At 48.0% G+C, this 18723-nt stretch overlaps 1 protein-coding gene across 3 annotated transcripts in view; it reads left to right on the top strand.

Annotated features, from left to right (window-relative positions):
• The window catches only part of Tenm2 (teneurin transmembrane protein 2), a 935438-nt gene that overhangs the window by 848317 nt on the left and 68398 nt on the right, over positions 1-18723 (top strand). For all 3 annotated transcript variants that reach the window (XM_032911994.1, XM_032911993.1, XM_032911992.1), the window contains one exon: positions 14777-14987. In XM_032911994.1, the coding sequence (XP_032767885.1) occupies positions 14777-14987 (211 nt within the window). The remainder of the gene's footprint in view (positions 1-14776; positions 14988-18723) is intronic.

Below are 18723 nucleotides of genomic sequence, written 5' to 3'. Positions count from 1 at the left end.
GCCCGACATATCTTTGGATGGTCCCTGGCCCAGCCACCAAGTCTCTATTGCTTAGCGGTAGACTTATAACGTGTGAGTATTTTTCACCTCCGCCACCTTCTGCGAGACCATGCCACTGACGTCACTGGCCCATACTACACAGAGCCCTAAGAAGAATCCTAACAATAGTCCAAGCCCAGCATCCTTGATCAAGCCTCCTCTGCCTCATCTGCCATAGAATGGCGAGCAGGCTCCCATGACAGTTCCCAGTGCTCTGTACAGGCAAGCTGCAGTCTCACCTCTGATCCCTCTCCTCATCTTCCTCCACCTGCCCCGTCCTCGACAGCCTGTGTGACCCTACAACTCTCAAATGAGTTCCTTACCTTAGTGCATCTGTCTCCTCTTTCTCCAGACATTTCTGTGACTCGCATCCTCGTGTCATTTAGGTTTTACTTAAAATGTCCCTTCTTCCTGGAAACCCTTCCTAGCTTCCTCCCTTCACTAGTCCTCACCACCAACCTCCTCTGGTAGTTACAGTGCCTCCTTCAGTGTCTTGAAAGCGCTCTGATCCCTCTGGATCTGATATGCATCCTTCATTTACCGTCTACTTTGACCCTCTAGAATCTAGCCTCATGTCCTCGTCTGTTGTCACCGTTGACTCTGTCCTGTGAGCTGATAAACACTAGCCTCCATGAGAAGGCTATAAAACGATTGCTTTTATCTAGTATATTATTCAGGGACGGATACATTTCACGTTAGGGTTTTCGTTTCTCGATCACTGCTTCAAACAGCGATACCTTCCCAATTCCCGCCCCCCCCCCCAACCAAGGACAGCTGAGGGCTTCTGAGGGACTGAGATTTCTCACCGAACAGCCCCGCACCCAGTGGTACACGGTCAGAACAAACTGGAACCTGTGGGCTATGGAATGTAATACTTACATATAAAATAAATATGTAAGTACCAAGGACACAAAGTTAAAAGTGGGTGGAGTGGATCTGAGAGATGTTAGGGGAAGTGTTAGAGTAAATACGACCAAATATTACATATGCGCATCCCGGTGTCACTGTGATAAACACCATGACCAAAAGAAACATGGGAGGGAAGAGTTAATTTCCCTTAGGTTCCCGTCTACCATCTAGGAAGGTCAGGCAGAGACTCAGGCAAGAACCCAGAGGCAGGAACTGAAGCAGAGACCATGGAGGAGCTACTTTTCTCTCTTATACAACCTAGAACTACTTAACCCAGGAGTGACACCACCCCCCTCACCACATCCCATCCCCATATCAACAAAGAATTGTGGAAATGCCCCCTCGGACTTGTCTACAGTCAGTCTGACAGAGGCAACTCTTCAGTTAAGATTCTTCTCTTCCCAAGTGTCCCTAGTTTGTATCAAGTTGAAAACCATGTTACGTTGCATTACGAAATTCTCAAAATGAACAAATAAATGAATGAATAATCTTATCATTTAAACGAAAAAGGAAACCTAAGTCGTTATACGCCACCGAAGCCACTTGACTGATACAAGAAAATCCAAACTCGAGGTTCGTTATTTCCTTTCGCCAAGACACGGGCACATGGCTGTAGCATCTTCCTTGCTCTTACCAAAGTCGTTTCATCCGATACAGTGACTTCCTAGGAGACATGACGCCAGTGCTGAAGTTGCTATGCTTTGTGTGTAAAATGGTCCCCATGGGCTTATATGTTAAGGGCATGGTCATTGCTCTCGAGGCCAGCATTGCCTGACAGGTGATTGGATTATAAGGTTCTCCCTCCAATCGATGGACCCATCCAATAACGGACTCATAACATGCTGGCGTTATCTGGAGGTAGTGGCCTGCCTGAAGGAAGGTGGGGCCTACTTGAGGGAAGTAGGCTACACAGGGCATGTTCTTAGGGTCTGTCCTTCCTGTCTCCTCTCTGTTTTCCAGACCCCCTGAGGTGAGCACCTTTGTCCATTCACTCTCTCCTGCCCCATCATAGGACCCTAACAGAGGAGCAAGCTAATCATAGGCTAAAGCCATAGCCAAGGTCAATGCTCCTTCCTTAAGTTGGTTTCGTCAGGTAATTTTGTCACAGCATCAAAAACAAAACTGACTAATGTATCCCAGAATTATCCCATTAAGACGGGAAGAAGTGCAGAAGCACTGTGGACAGCCTGGACTCTGAAATCTCCACATACAGCTTGTCAGTCAAGCCATAGCATCGTGGAGAAGACTGGCCCACTGTACCAATCCAGCCTTACTTCTCACAAGCCTTCGTCTCTCTAAGACTGGCTTTCTCCAGCTGTAACACGAGAGGAAACAACTGGTCATCATATACTAAATGCTTTTGATAGAAGGTTTAATCTTTTTCGACAGCCTTGCCACACTGATACGATTATTAGCACCATTCTGTAGATAAGAAATCGAGGCCCCGAAGAATGAAGTAAGAAGCCCAAGGCCACAGAGCTAATGGTTTGCAACCAATACGTTGCACACAGTCAGTTCATCGGATGTATTTTTGCGTGCGTGATATTACCTCCTGGCACCCATCCCACAGAAGAGTCATGAGGATGAAATGGGTTCATCCCGAGAGTTCATCCAGCGCCTGCTGCACAGGAGTGATGGTCTTTAGGAAGGGACTAATTTAGAAATTAGTTCTTTCCCTTGTCCCCATCAAGCTGAAAGCTTGTTTGATAACCGAATCCAATCCCTCCTCCAAGCCAGCAGTCAGAAGTGTGTTTATGCCACAGAAAAAGAAGCATCGTGCCCCCAGTGGTCTCAACTCTAAGACCCATCCTGCACTCAGACATCCCTGGGTCTCCCCTCAGGCAGAAAGTAGCTGTTCCAGCTTGTTGCTCCACACCATTGACTGTGACAGCCCCCCCCTTTTTTTTCTGAAGGACCAGGCAGGTCACTGTCTGGCACCCCACCAGGCTGCTACCCCCTGCTGGGCCTGGGCTCCGTGGCCATCGGGCTTCTTCTGTCTGACCTGTCAGCAGGCTCTGTGAAACGCAAGCTGATGAGGAGCCGGGAAGGGAAAGAAGGTGGCTATGAGAGGCCAGGCCCAGCAGGCAGAGGGCAAGCACTTGAGGAGATGGGAGGCTAGGATCAGAGGCCCTGCTCTCTGTGGCCGTTGGCTTTTGTAATAGTCAAGGAGTGGGTAGACAGCAGCAGCCAGGATAAAAGTCCCTATAGTACTGCAAACATCGCAGGGCTAACGGGGGTGAGTCTGTGCTGGGTCAGGGTTTGTCCATGGTGCTGAACTACTGATCGCATGAGATCATTTCTAGAAGCTGCTTCGTGACTGAAGGAAGTCAACCAGCCAAGAGTGGAAAGAAGGGTAGAGCACGGAAAGAAAGCAGAGCATGGAAAGGGGTGCAGGCAGGGCAGAAAAAGAAGGGAGAAGAGAAAGAAGAAAATGAGAAACTTAGGATGTTTGCTGAAGCAGCAACACCCAGAGGGGACCCTACTGTGTGAAGACCCTCACAGACTCCTGTAAGAGTCATGGGGGGAAAAGGGTGGGGAGGTTAGAAGTCAAGAGGCTGTGGAAGCAGGTGGCCAGTGTGGGGATCACGCATCCATCCCTAATCAGTTTTGTGCCCTTGAGCAGCACTCAGTTGCTCTCTGGGCCTCAGTTTTTCCATTTGCAACACGGAGCTGGTAGAACCCAGCTGGGAGTTTCCTGAGAGCATATGTGAATGGTCTTGGCTGGATGAAGGATTCATGGTGTAGAGTGGGAAAGCTTAGAGAAGCTGGAAGAGCTGGTACAGGGCCAGCCCAGTGTTCACCTACCAAGTCAGAATGGATATAAGTGAAGACCTGGAGTTAAACAAAAACTGACTGAATAGTCCATAGCCCGATGCAACATGTATTCATGTCACTAGGTCTTCCGATTGACTTAGCTATGCCTTAAGGTGCAAGGACCTGAGGCCAACTCAAAGCATGGCTCCGTGGTACACTGGCCCCCAGGAAGGCAGGGATATTTTATGACAGACATAGCCTTAAGTAGCAGCTACAAGTAAGACGTGGACTTCAGAGAGCAGCAAACCTCGCTCAAACCCAACCTTAGGGCTCCATCAATTCATTAAATCTATGTCTTGTTCTCTTTCTCTGCCATTGCAAATGGTAGCCCCAGTGCCTGGGATCCCAGGGCCTCACATGGAAACTATTTCACATGTACCTGACACCTAGAAACCTCTTCGCAGGCACCAACTATTAGTTCTCAAAAGACACGTTTGCCTGTAATGCAGGCTTGGGAACCACAGCTTGTGGACTGCATCAAGACAAGGGCTCATAAATTTAAAAAGAAATATATTAGGGGTTTTTTTTTGGCAGTTGTTTTGTAACTCAGCTGCATGCAGTTTGTGGGTAACAATGTCATATCACAATATAAGAACCTGCAGCCTCCCGGGATGATGTCACTTAGCACTGGGCCCCTGCACTCAGGATCACCTCAGGGTATCCAGGAAGCAGAGAAAAGACAGAACGAGAAGTGGGTGAGTGTACAGTTCACCGGAAGGGTCGTGCTTGTCATAATATTGTAGTCTGTGTTGGGCCTGGTCACTGTAGGCCACCACAGTCTGCACAGCCAAGTGGAGACAAGAGATGTTGCTTCTTACCATGGAGGACAGGGAGATTTGGTTGGCCCTTCTGAGAACAGGGCTCCTCTTCCAGTAGAATTCCTTCACATGCTGTTAGGCTAAATGACATTGGATACAGCTGTAGAGGCATGTGTGGACCAAAGAGCTCCGCCATCATGAAGCACTATCCACTCACGCCCCTGCGGTATTAAAAGAGTTGTATTTACAGGTCGACGACTCTGAGAAGTTCAGCTGTGAGAACTTAGTTTCATATTATTTAACAGATCTCTCCCAAATTGTACTTGAACGTAGATTCCCACCCCCAACCCGCCACCTCCATTTCTGTGTTTCAGAGAACCCTGATAATATCCTACAGGAGTCCTAGATTGGAAAAGCTGGCATAGTACCTCAGGACTGCATGAACTTCTTTCAGTGTCTAAAGGGCCCTTCCAGTGATCCAGGGCAAGGATTCTTAAACCTTGATAAGCAAAGGAACCACCTAGGACTCTTACTAAAACACAGATTCACTGTCTTCATCTGTAGGCCTAAGATAACAGCAAGAATCCAAGTGCCTATCCTCCAGGCCAGGTGACAAGGACCATACTTTGAGCAAGGCAGGTTTAGATTATAGATACTAGAAACTCGGCACTCAGAACAAGTGTCCCCATCGCTGGGGAGCTTGTAAGCAGTACGGGCTCTCAAGCCCCACCCAAAGGCCCCACCAGATTTTGTTGGTCGTATTTGTGTCTCATTGTAGAGAGCATTCGATAAAGAACCTTCAGCAAAATGAATAAAGTGGATGAACATTCAGGATGTGGTGGGAAACATCCCCCAGTTGCCTCCAGGCACAGCTAGTGAGGGCACACACCTGAATCACACACCCTTGCCTTGGGTAACAGAGCCTTGTGGCTCTCCTAGCTGACTCTCCCGTTTCTCTTTCCCACATCCCACCCCAAGAGCAGGAAAGGTGGCAATGAGCTAGCGGTGTGGCTTCCACTCTGCCAGATCTCTGCCAGGTCAAGCCTGACTGGTCTTCCATTGCTAAGTTGTAAGAAAAGCTGAAAGTGCTTTGGGGCAAGGCTCTTTGGCCCTGGAACCCAGAGGCTGACACGAAGAATTGGCATGAAGTAAGAGGAAAAGTTCCAACAGGCCTTCCAGGAGTAGAAAAAAAAAATACGGTTCTCCTTCTTGCAATATTTAAGAATGGCTGTGCTCCGCAGAGGGAGAGCAGGCCGGCTGAGGAACAACGGCCCGTCAGGCAGCCAGGGTATTAATGGCAGGTGAAACGTTCCAAATGAGCACCCTGTCAGCCAATCTATTGCTCTCAGAGGTTGGCAATGCGGGAAACCTAACAGAGGCAATGAAGAACTAATCTCATATTGCCAGGTTAAATCAAGTCAGCCTTGCCCGCGCCTTTCACCTCTTAGTTACATCAAGCCAGAGTATCTTCAATTATCCCTCACTTCCAACTTGTCAGCAGGCATAGTGGGAGATGCAAATGGAGCAGTGCCCCTCTCTGGGGGAGAGCAGGAAGGACCATTAAGATGTGCCGCTCACAGAGCTGTGCGTCGTTGGTCTTCATGGGGGCCCCATCCTAGGATAGCCCTCTGCCCAACAAGGTAGTGATATTAAGTCCATTCTACAGATTGGGAAAGCGAGTTCCCTTGCCCAGGGTTAAAGAACCAATGGATAAGATTCCAGCTTTGGAAGCCAGAAGGTTCTCATTCTAAAGTTCATGCTTATTTGCTTTTTAATTCTAACTGGGCCAAGAGCCAATGCCACCATGAACAAGTTTGGGGAAAGGCCGGGTGCCACCTCTTTGTGGGGCCTGGGCTTTAGAGCAGCCTCCTTGGCCATTTCTAAAGAATAGGCCAGAGCCAGCCTTGTGGGAGCAGCCCCTGTAAGCTCCTGTCTCCCCATCAGGGTGCCTTTGACATGTTTATCATCCTTCACCCACTCTTTGGGCATGCAGAATCAACCGCATGCCAAGAGTTAATCTGGGATTTAGCAGGGTTTTAACTCAACCTCAGGAGTCCTAGGAGGCTGGGCCAGGCCCTGCATCCTAATATACCAAGCAAGGAGATGGTTCATGGTGAATGATGGAAAAGGAGCCAGTCAGCGTGGCATAAGGAAAAGTACAGAAAAGTCCCACTACCACGCGTCTGCCTTTGTGGCACCTACACGAGCCTTCTCTTAAGTAGAGGAAGAGCTGAGGTGGAGGTGAGAGTCATTACACGATCACACAGTCTTGGTCCTGTGTGTTCCGGGTGATCCTCATCTCTGATCTGACCCTGCAGGGTAATTAAAGGAAGTCGTCCTTGTCATCACTTGAAGGGGGCAATATGGCGCCCGTAAAATGACAAGCTCCCCATCGTAGATAACCACCATCATTTGAGGTGTGGTTCGCGGGCTCATCAATGTGTACACAAAATGTCCATCCCTTATAAAACAGATGTTCCTCTGTCAGTCCTGTTTCTGGCTTCTGATGTGGCTGCTAGTTCTGCCCTGTTTGGGGGACGCTGAAACTCCCAGAGCTGACAAGATGCCTAATGGGGGCCTAATTGTCCAGCTTCTGCTTATTTTGTGGCTCGAGTGAGGAATTAATGCTCTTCAGCAAAATTTCTCAATGCCTGTTTTATGACCTTTATGCATCATCCGATGACCGTGTAGCCAGCAGCTACCGGCTGTAGACCGCTTCCTCAGGTGGGAGTGGTATTCCCTTTGCTGTCTCCTAGAGACTGAGTTGCCACAGCAATGATCATTTCTACTAGGAGATCGCTGGCATACATAGAGGACTGGCCAAACTATATTTGTTCCATGAACTTTAGGATAACAATGTCAGAGCTTAACCTAAGTAAGATTCTCCCAAGGCAAAATCCACTCCTAGGCTGCCATCTCCCTAAAACTATCTGCCCATGGTGGAGGGGTGGTCCTTTGACCTTTGTCAGGGCTCTTACTGACCAGATGCCCCACCCCTTTCTCCTTTATTTCCATTGCAGAACAAAGCACCAAACTCTCTCTAGGTCCGGTCTCGTGCCTCTGTTCTTCTTCCCACGACATCATTGGCTCTGCCATCGCCTCCTCCCTGTGATTAACCTTAAGATCTCCTGGGTTTGTTGCCTCTGCCACCTGCATTTTCCTTAAGGGAAATGAAAATTTACTAATCTCTGTGTGGGTCCACAAACCATTGCTGCCCAGAGAACCCAAGAAAGATTAAAAGAAAAGGAAGAAATAGTAGTGATTCCAGCCCCCTCAGCACGCGAGCAGGTGTGCCCGCTCTCCCAGGCCTCTTGATCGTCTTGGCTGATCACCCAACATCCCTGTGAGATACCAGCACCGTTACACCATCACCTTCTGAAATTGCCCATGCAGCTAGTTAGCCGAGAGGAGAAGCAGAAATGTGTAGAGTGCCCAGAAAGTTCCCCTCCCCCGGGCCTTTCCCTAGCCTCATGGAAGAGACTATAATTTCTGACCTATTGTAATTGATTTTTGTCTGTTCTTGAGCATCCTGCTGGTGGATCAGTGTGTACTCTTCAAAGCTCAAATTTTTAGTCAAACCTCTACATAGCCCCCTGGTTCACTGAATTGGGTAGATGGACTGATGGGTGGGTGACTGTGCGTCCTTGCAACAAATCCTCTCTAACCACGGTCTGGGAACATAGGGTTTCGGTGTGAAAAATCTGAGCTTTTAAAACATTTTACATGTACTTATTTTGTATGAGTGTGCATGTGTGTGGAGATTAGAGGACAACACATGGAGATCGGTTCTCTCCTTGTCCCATACGGATCCTGGGAATCAAACTGAGATCATCAGGACGGCACAAGTGCCATTACCCACTAAGCAAACTTGCCCATACAACCCACACTGCATGTAGAAGTTCACCGAGTATCCACGGCACCTGCATTGGATCTTTGAGGTCAATTCGTGCTACCTTTCGACAGAACGAAACTGAGAAAAGTAAACACGGGTGTTCCTCTAAAGCTCTTAATGCTTTAGAAACCCACAGAGTTCGTGCAGGTCAAAGAGGAAGTCGTGTGCCTTCCAAACTGTGGGAAACACAAGGTGCCACAAAACTGAACAAAAACCCACTTCTAACCAGATTCTCCCAAAGTCCCCAGTTTACAGAGATGGAAGAGGAAAACACAAGAAATAAGCAACCTCACATCCTCTTTGACTCCGAGCTGAGTCAAAATGCAGGCAGCCTCTTTTGGGCAAAAAGATAGACTACATGTTTTACTAACTCTGAAATACCCAAATGTTGACCGTGGCTGCTCCCCTGTGTACACAGGGCCTCCCGCCACCGACCAGAGTTCATCTTTACTGGTGAGCATCCATTAATAGTTTAAGCAGAAGTCTCTAGACCATGCAGGTGGCCCCTTTAAAATCCAGCAGCGCAAAGTAAAGAGGGACCGGAGATGGCTGACACACGCCTCTAGCCACCACAGAAGGTGCGTGCCCAAGCGGGACGGTTTGAATCTCACAGGTGAATGGGGGGGATTCTCGGCAGCCTGGTTCTAGGAATGAATTCCTGGGCACTTTGTTTTTCATGCCCGTCCCTTTTCGGATGCCCATGTCAACCGGCCCCAGCTGGAGCAGTATTCAGGCCTTCAGAAGTGATTAAGTCTCGAGTTTCCCTGGGTGAGCAGCCAAGTAGTGTGTCTTCTGACGTCCTCTAATGAAGAAGCATCTCTTTGCTGTAACGGAGATGCTAGCTAGCATTTGGCTGCCTTTTCCTGCGTCTTAGCCAATTGGCTAGGACTGGCCCAGCCTTCCAAGCTCCCGTTTCTTTCTCTGTAGGATGCTCAGAACAGTTACAGCTCGATCTCTGAGCACTCAAGCTACCAGACACCGCTCCAAGTACAAGTCCCTCTTCAGTGTCCACAGGGGGCTTCCTCAGGGCCCCACAGATCACTTATGGAAAATGTGTAGTTGTTTGCAACCATAGCCTCCTCACGTCTTCCAGAGCTTATCCTGCTCCGGGGCGCCCAGCCTTTAATGTCACCAGGTAACACAATTTACAAAATTCAGCAAGTCACAAAGAAATAAAGATAATTTAAGTAGATCTATGACTTTGTGTTAGCCCACATTCAGAGCCATTCACATCTGCGTACGGCTCACCCTCACCAGCTTAGTTAGAACTACCAGAGCGTCTCCAGGTGACTTCCGCTACAATGTAAACATTGTATAAAGAGCAGTGCTCTTGAATTGGCTGGAAAACAGGAAAGCCTCTACATGTGCCCAGTACAGATGTAACCACCATAGGTTTGGCTTCATTTTCTATCTGAGTTTAGTTGAAGGCACAGATGTGGACACCAGATCCAGAGGGCCGAGAGTCGTGCGATTTAATTCTCCAGACAGCACTTCTCACCCCAACACCATCATCTTCGCTTGACACGTGGGGAAGCCGGGGAGAGAGGAGAGGCCAGAAACAGTTGATTGTCCACAGAAGCCGAACAGCAGCCGAACTGAGACTCAGACTCAAGGACCCAGTCTGAAGTTCCAAGGCTGCCTCACCCTTCATTGCAGAACCGCTGTGAAGATTCAGAATTTAAGAATATCAAAGCACGGCTTCCTCTGCAGTGGTCCTAGCCTGTCATTATTTGGAACTTAGCAAGTTTGCCAAGGTTTGACCAGCCCAGGGCTCATACTAATGAAAGACTATGTCATTACTCTATTATTACTTTTCTTGTCCATTTTTAACAAACAGGATGCGTTTAAAGCTTCAGTGAACTTCTATTCAGGGTAATACTTTACTTTACATGTGCTATATGATAAAAGAATATTCTATACCTCAAGTCTCTTATTCCCTATCTCATAATGCTATCACCTAAACTATAGTAACTCATTGTTGTTGCTGCTGCTGCTGCTGCTGTTGTTGTTCTTTGAGTGAAGGTGTGAAGCTTGCTATGTAGACTAGGTTTGCCTCCAACTCACAGAGATCTCTGCCTCCTCTGCCTCTGCCTCTGCCTCTGCCTCTGCCTCTGCCTCTGCCTCTGCCTCTGCCTCTGCCTCTGCCTCTGCCTCTGCCTCTGCCTCTGCCTCTGCCTCTGCCTCTGCCTCTGCCTCTGCCTCTGCCTCTGCCCTCTGCCTCTTGAATGTTGAGACTAAAGGCATGTGCCACCATGCCCAGCCGGATATTCAGTTTTAAAGGCAAATGTACTGAGCCTCAACAATGTTGTTCATCTTCCCACACTTGCACGGATAGGAAGAGGCCAAGGAAGATGAAATCCAACCACGAGTCCACCTGATTCCGCACAGCAGGCTCTTACCTCTCTCTGACTCTGTGTGGGGGTGGGGCCTTCTCCGTTAGGACTTCTGATCCAAAGAGCTCACTCCGTATTACCAGCTCGTCTGATGTTCTTAATCAAAAGTGTCATTTAAAAGATACAGCAAGTGCCATGTGCTGGTCTACGATTCCAGTCCTTGAGAGCATCAGGAACTCAAGGTCATCCTCAGCTACAAGTAGAGTGAATTCTGGGCCAGCCTGGGTTATGTGGGTCCCTAGCATCAAACCAACAGCAATAGAAAATAACAGAAAACTGATATTTTTAGGAGTCTTAGTGTGACTGCAACCAATTAATATTAAAATATAAATAAATAAAATAAACGGGCTCCATCGTGTTCCCAGAAAGATTCTTCACGCCCACATTTCCCTGGAAACGCCAGTTTAGTTATCATACGATATAATACGTGCATAGAAAAGTCGGCCAGAGCTGTGATTTAGCCTCATTTCTGACAGAAGGCGCCCAGAATGGACTCGGAGGCCATGTTTCAGAGTGAACTGAAGCAGATGAGGACATGCGAGCAGATGTGTCAACACCGCGGGGCCACCTGGGAGGTCCCACTTGCTGAGTCAGAATGAAGCTTCTGTTGAGGGTCACTGCAAACGTCTCCCACCACCACCTCAATCCCCCCTCCCAGGGGGGAGGGATGGTGGGTGGAGACGAAGTCAGACAAATAAGCAGGTATATAAATAAATAAAGAAATGGGACAGTGCCATCAGAGGGCCTGTGGCTGGATGGAGACGTCCTGGCCTCCCGGTCCTGAACCGGCAATTCAGAGTGGTTTGATTGCCTGCTTGATTGTTTGCGAGATAACTGCAGGATTGTCAGTGACAGGGTAATTTACTGAAGATTGCAATGTCAGACTCCATCCAAGGGGCTCGCTAGCATAAAGATTCGATGCCCGTGACTGACAGGCCACTGGGAGACTGGAGGGCCAATTTAAAGTTCACGGTGTGGTCGGAAAGCGTTGGGGGCAGCGGCCAGTGATCACGCAGCATGAGGAGGTATTACAGGCATGGTGCATGCCGCTGTCCTAATAACTCCTGCGCCCCCAAACAGTGTGACCGTAAGCAGAGAAATGTAAATGTGTGGGAGGAGATCATTTATCTCTTTTCTTCTTATTTGTCTTCTGTTACTGCTGATGTGTTTAGACCATCTCTTGCTATTATTCTGAGCCCTCAGATTAAAAATAAAAATTAAAAAAAAAAAGCAAAACAGTATCAACAAAAGAGGGGGGAAATTGAAGGTATTGGCAACCTTAGAAAGAGTGACAGCCTCCCACTGGTGGGGGCGGAGGGGGTGGGAGAGCGTGCTTGGTGCTTAATAGGAAAACTGTCTCTGGGTTTTATTTGAACTGGATGCATACACGTATGTCCTCGAGCTGGTACTATAAGCTGGCGGTGGAAGAAGCCCTTGCCAGCTATAGGAGGGCAAGGCCACCAGAGATGGATGGGGCTCCTAATGGGAAGAGGCCGGCGACCTTAAAAGAAATCTATAGCGCTAACAACAGTGGGTTTCTTCTCACCTGAGAAGCTTCTAGGCTGCTGAATAGAAGTGCAGATCTCAGCGGGTTATTTTTAAAACCTTGAAGCAGGCGTTCTGTGTAGATTCCCCTCTGTCTAGTGCAGCAAGCAGTCCGTGAACGTGATGTTCGCGGCAGAATTCAATGCAATTATTTTTTTCCCCCTTTTTTTCCTTGTCCTGCCAAAGCCCCTTGAATCCAGACTGAACAATCGGACCCTGGATCTGGGGCTGTGTTCCTGGACCAGCCCTCTGCCAGGATGTTGTTCCTCCTCCAGCACTGTTTCTGGGGCCTCAGCTTTCCTGGGCTCTGGGGAGCCTCACGTTCAGCCAACACACAGGGCTGAGCTGCTCAGAGCCTCGATTTCCAAAGTCTCTAAATTTACTCTGCGCCTGCCTGCCTGCCTGCCTGCCTACCCTCTCGTGTCTGCATTTCTAGGAAATTTTGTAAACCTAAATGTGTCCCGAGGCACACTAGCAGCTTCTGCCCACGTGGAAAACGAGAGGCTAGTTTCGGTAATTTAAAGCCAAGCAGAACACGCCACCTCCTAATTTGTTTGTTTGCTAAAAAGAAGGTAATGCATTAAAATAATTGTACATTAATTGCTAAATTACAGAGGAACTTCGGTGAAATTACATATTTCAATTTCATTAGTAAAACCAACGGGAAGGGGGTGGGGGGAAATGCCAAAAAAAAAAAAAATTACGTTGTTGTAAATTTAAAACCCACAGCCAGGTCTCTGATTCAGCAATCCTGGACAAGTGTTTGTCACGGCCCAGCCCAGGACCTTAGAGCACACTTTTAAGATGCTAATTATTCCCACCACCATCACCCCCCCCCAAAAAAAATGCCTTGCTATCAAATCCACCAGGGATCAGCTAACTTACTCCCCAATCTCTTGTATGATGTGCTCCGTCAAAAGACTCGCTCTAACGGAGAATTCGAAAGTGAACACTGATCATTCTGGTCCTCCTCAGCCTTCTCTGACATGTGAGGGATGGCCAACAGTCCTTTCCTCATTCAACAAACATTTGTTGAGTCTCCTTTTCTCTGCTGGACACTGAGAGAGGCATGGATGTCGACGTTAATAAGGCCCTGTTCGTCTTTCACCGAATTCCCCCCCCCCCGGTAGAGTGGAGGAAGCATAAAGACGTAATTAACTGCAAGATGAGGAAGTCGGTGTCATCAACGATGGTTTCTAAAATACATTGTGCATTAGAATCATCTGCGAACCAGGACTGCAGTGCAGAGTCCAGAACCTGCTGCTGGGGGCTACCTTTGGGGAGGCCCGAGGCGGGCGTTGACCCTGTCTGTGGGCATCTAATGCGAGTCATTCTCAGAGGACCAGAGATGAACAGATCAGGAGTGCCTGGAAAAGCCAGTCAGCTTGTGTCACTGTAACAAAATCCCGTAGTGTGTGGGGCTTACACAGTAGACATCTGTTTCTCATGGTCGAGACAGGGGAAGTTCAAAGTCAAGGCTCTGGGAGAACTGAGTGTCTCCTAATGGCCCCGATTACTTCTCGGTGTAAGTCCCTTCTTGTCGTGGGTTAGAATGCCAGCTTATAAACGGGGGTTGTGGGCCACGGTGCATAATGCTAACCTAGCCAGGCGCACCACCAGGAGGGCTTCCTGGGTTAAAAAGGCACCCCTAAACGGGGCTGTGCTCAGTGGGTCCTTCCTGACCTGCTCCTTCCAGACAGGTGCCATGACTGCGCTTTCTGTTCTGTTCCCTGTATGGGGACAGCACTCCAGTGTGGAGCATAGGAGGTTAGTGAGTAAGAGTGGCCGGGGAAAGAGGATAAAGGGCGGGAGTCTAGGGAAAGTGACTCACACTGCCCTGCTCGAAAAGACAAAATGGAAGCCACTTCTTTTCGCGGCTGCCACACAATGCCATGTCCACACCTCCTTGGAGAGGTGACACTCACGGCGCCTGGTTCTCCATCTCGTCAACAGTTTCCTCCTTGGTTTCAGTTGAAGGCGTCTTTCTCCAAGGAAGGAGGATTGGCAGAATCCCACACCTTGTTTGGTGGATAGAGACCCAATCTACACAGGCCCTTGGGAGCAGTCTCTGGGCCCTTGGTATGCTGTGTTATTTAAAAGCGAAGTTCAGGGTTCCGTTCCTGTCCTGGAGGTTCTAATAACCTCTGCTCGTTGTAGCAAAAAGAAGGAATTTCGGGAAAACGTGGTAGAGCAAAGAAAAAGCACCACGCTAGAGAAACGACTGTTGATATTTTTCAGCTGTTTCCATCCACCGTTTACTCTCTGGGTTAGGGGAGCTGCAATTATACAAGGCTTGCTGTGTGAAACCTGCCAGACTAAGGCCCATGGGAAGGTTTGACGGTAACACACGTGTTAGCGTCTATCAGCGTCTCCAAGTGGCTTGGCCATGCAGTGCTCTAAGCCTGGCTCTGTTTCTGCCCTTCCAGATGGCCTGGTGGACTGCCTGGACCCTGACTGCTGCCTCCAGTCAGCCTGTCAGAACAGCCTGCTCTGTCGGGGGTCTCGGGACCCCTTGGACATCATTCAGCAAGGCCAGACAGACTGGCCTGCAGTGAAGTCCTTCTATGATCGTATCAAGCTCTTGGCAGGCAAGGACAGCACCCACATCATTCCTGGAGACAACCCCTTCAATAGCAGGTACGTGTCCTTTTGTCCCTGTGGGCCAGGGAGGTCCCCATTCCTTTTTCTATTAGAGCAAAAGGAAGTCTTTTCCATAGACCTGTTCCCTGGAAACTGCCCCCAGGGCATGTTTCATTGAGCGTGCCAAGGCTCACTGAAGACGCTTCCCTCCCTCTGGTAAGGATGCTAGAGTAGGGTGGTGGTTGCTCTGCTGGTTCAGACCACCTTCAGCCCAGAACCTCATGAGGATACCTGTTGATTCTGAGCTCTGAGATGATTTTTATGATCCCTTCTTTTATGACATCTTTGTCATTATTTAAACCCCCCTTTTCAATGCCTCTGAGAGAGGCTTTTGTGTGAGCGTAACTGAAATAGTTGATTCAATAGAGTGTTTTTGAAAGCTGTTATTAACTTGATAACATAACCTATCATCCGTGGCATCTTAAAGTCAAGGTAATGCCAGTTATAGGGATTTATTGAGCACCTAGTATGACGTTATATGTTGTCTCTGGTGCTCACAGAGCCCCCAGGTAGGATACCCTGTCGTGCTCAATTTGCTGAACCCACGCATGTCTCTCTAAGTCGCTCATTCCAGTTCATTTTGTGCTCTCTGGAGTTTATGAATATCTGGAGGTGACTTTTTTAATGTATTTTTGAAGCCAACTTGACCATCTCTTCACACCAGAGCAAGTCAGACCTATACCCTGGAGAAGAGGGCAAAGGGGAAGGTTTGGCCGGAAGAGACCCTCCTACCTCATCCCCTCTGTCTTCTAGACACTGTGCTAGTTGTAGGTTAAGAGACGAGCTAGCCAGGGAGGGGGCCCTTTGCTGGCCCACATGACTGACTCCCTGGCCCAATCAGGAAGTCCAGGCATATGCTTCTGCAGCAAAGGTTAGCATAGCCTTTTAGGGGACACCCTACCCCTCTCTCTGCTCTCTCACGTGAACGGTATGAACTGCTAAATTGGCTCTTCCTTCATTCAGCCTCCAGATTTTAGGAGCATGAGCAAGACAATAATGTCCCCTTTGTACAGCCCCCATCCTGTCCTCTTCCTTCTAACTCTTTTGGGGGTTGGTAGTTATTTTTTGTTTTCTTACCTTTATTTTCCTTTTTTAAAAAATTTATTTTACCATTTTTTAATTTGCTTTGTATTTATATTTACTTTAAGGAATGCCATAAACATACATGTAGCACACATGTAGAGGACAGTCTGCCAGTGTTGATTCTTTCCTTCCAACAGATTGGTCCCGGGATCAAACCCAGTGGTCAGGCTTGGTAGAGAGCACCTTCACCTATTCCAGCCAGCCCTTACTTCATTTTTGATTGGCATGGGAAAACAATGCCTAGTTATGGGGTACAGTGTGATATTTTGATTCATGTGTATGTTGTTTAATGACCAGAACAAAGGTAATTAGGATATCTGTCACCTTAAATACTTACCATTTCTTTGTACTGAAAACATTTTAAATCTGTTTACCCCTTTCTACTCTGCAATATGTTTGGTTCAACATAGGCACCCAACCCAACTATGTACTATAACATAGTACATGTTCCCCTCTCTAATTGTAACACCCTCTGCCTTCCCCTTGCTGTCCCTGCCTCTGTCCTCATTCAGCTAGGCTCAAAAGTACCCCAAAAGTAAGATGTTTATCTTACTTTCTCTCTCAGCAAGGTCAAGAGCCCCTGTCTTCATAGGGAATTCTATTGGAAGTCACCTCACTGGACTCTAGGGAGAAGGTGTCATCTGGTTGGAGCCAAGTCCCCATCCCAGATTCTTTGAGAGCCTAGAAAGTTGGGATGCAGAAGCCTAGGCAGAGGCACAGTCAGTTCTATAGCCCCTCAGAAGCCTTCTACAAAGCTGCACAACCCCAGAGTTGCAGACAGCTCTGTTGTATTTATCTGTGGTTCTTCTACACAGAATCTCACTCACTCTATAACCCTGACTGAACCAGAATGAAGAAAGCACAGACTAGCATGAACTTCATGACTAGGCTAGACTGGCCATGAACTCACAGAAATCCTCCTGTCTCTCCTGCCCAAGTGCTGGGGTTACAGGCGTGCACCATAGCACGTTGCCTTTAGCAGCTCCTTTGAATATGAGAGTTCATCGGGTCACCTTAGGTCCTGATCTTACTAAACAGAAATCAGAAAAATTAATGATGGTATGGATGAGATCATAACCTCAGTCTTCTGCTGCCCTGCCCCCCCCCCAGCTTCTACTGGAGCCATACTGGGCACAATTGATTAGCAAAATTAGAGTATTCCTATAGAGCATGTAGTAACGTTACTATTTATTCTAGAAGAGGAATGGCAAAGAAAGAAAGAAAGAAGAGAGAGAAGAGAGAGAGAGAGAGAGAGAGAGAGAGAGAGAAAGGAAGGAAGGTAGGGGGTTGGGGATTTAGCTCAGTGGTAGAGCACTTGTCTAGCAAAGTGCAAGGCCCTGGGTTGGTCCCTCAGCTCCAAAAAAAAAAAAAAAAAAAAGAAAGAAAGAAAGGTAGGTAGGTAGGTAAGTAGGTGGGGAAGGAAGGGAAGGGGGGGAAGGAAGGGAAGGGAAGGGGAGGGGAGAAAAGGAACTTTTGTTCTGGTCCAGTCAGGTCCAGTGAGTGAGACTCTGTTAAATCCTGGCCCTGAGACAGTGATCCTTGTGTGCCTTTTCATTATGAATATAATTCTCATGAAGCCTCGTGACCGACTTTCACTCCTCTACAGCATTTTGGTGAAGTTCATGCAACTTGCTTGTGCTGTAACAAACTCGATCTGCTCCGTGTTTTTCCTACCTAGGATTTCAGTGTCTGTCCTCAGTCTGACACTCTCCTTTTCATATCCCCCCCCCATTCTGCTACCTTCTTAACCTCCCCACCATGAGCTACCACTTCCGGGAGGCATCCTAGTGGGGAGGGCCAAGATTCAGTAGTCAGCAGAGACTCCAAAAATATGTAGTAGTCTGGAGCAGCACACAGACCGGGGTAAAGAAAAGACACTTTAGAGGAAGCCGTTTGGGCGTTTGATGAGGCAGCTCTCTCGAACATCTCTGTGTAGATACATAATTCAGAAGGACAAAATAGCCCTCCAAGACACGGGGTGGAGTTCGGCAAGCGTGTGAAGGAGCTCGGTGCATTACCATCTGACAAATAGCGAAGGGCAGAGCTAGGAAGGAAAGCGAACTTAATTCAAGACTTCTCCAAAGGCGTTCCCCTAGATAATGGCAGACAGAAATAACCGAGATGCTTTGGCTCCACCACTGTAATTTATGGAGCAGACCTCACTATCTAGATAATGCGATAATTGTTACACATCAATAATCATAAATAGAAATGAACCGATAGCATGTCTTCGCTGGATCTTTTCTGCGAGTTGGCTGCCTAGAAACAATAAGAAGCTAGCAACAAGGGAGAAATGGGAAAAACAGAGCCGGAGAAATCACAGTCGAACACCCTTCATTCCGTGTAGCACTCCACAAAGCCTTCTGCTGTAGGGCGGATTTAAAAGAAATAGCTGTTGTGGAAGGAAAGAAGGAAGGAAGAAAAGCCTGTGGTGGGACGTATTTCCAAGGTTGTTTTCACATCGCCAATGGCGTGTACCTTGTGGTCATCGACACATACCGATGATTTTACAACAGTGGCGGGTAAGGCCTTAAAGGAGTCCTACTCGGAGCTAAGGAAATGGAATTGAACAAAAGGATTATTTTCATAAATTAGCTTTCCGCTTTCAAAAGACTCTAGCACTGAGGTTGGCACTGGCTAAAAGTGGGAC

Source organism: Rattus rattus, chromosome 9 (assembly GCF_011064425.1).
Source record: "Rattus rattus isolate New Zealand chromosome 9, Rrattus_CSIRO_v1, whole genome shotgun sequence".
In the NCBI taxonomy this organism is placed as follows: Eukaryota; Metazoa; Chordata; class Mammalia; order Rodentia; family Muridae; genus Rattus; species Rattus rattus.
This window is presented reverse-complemented; position numbering and strand designations above follow the sequence as displayed.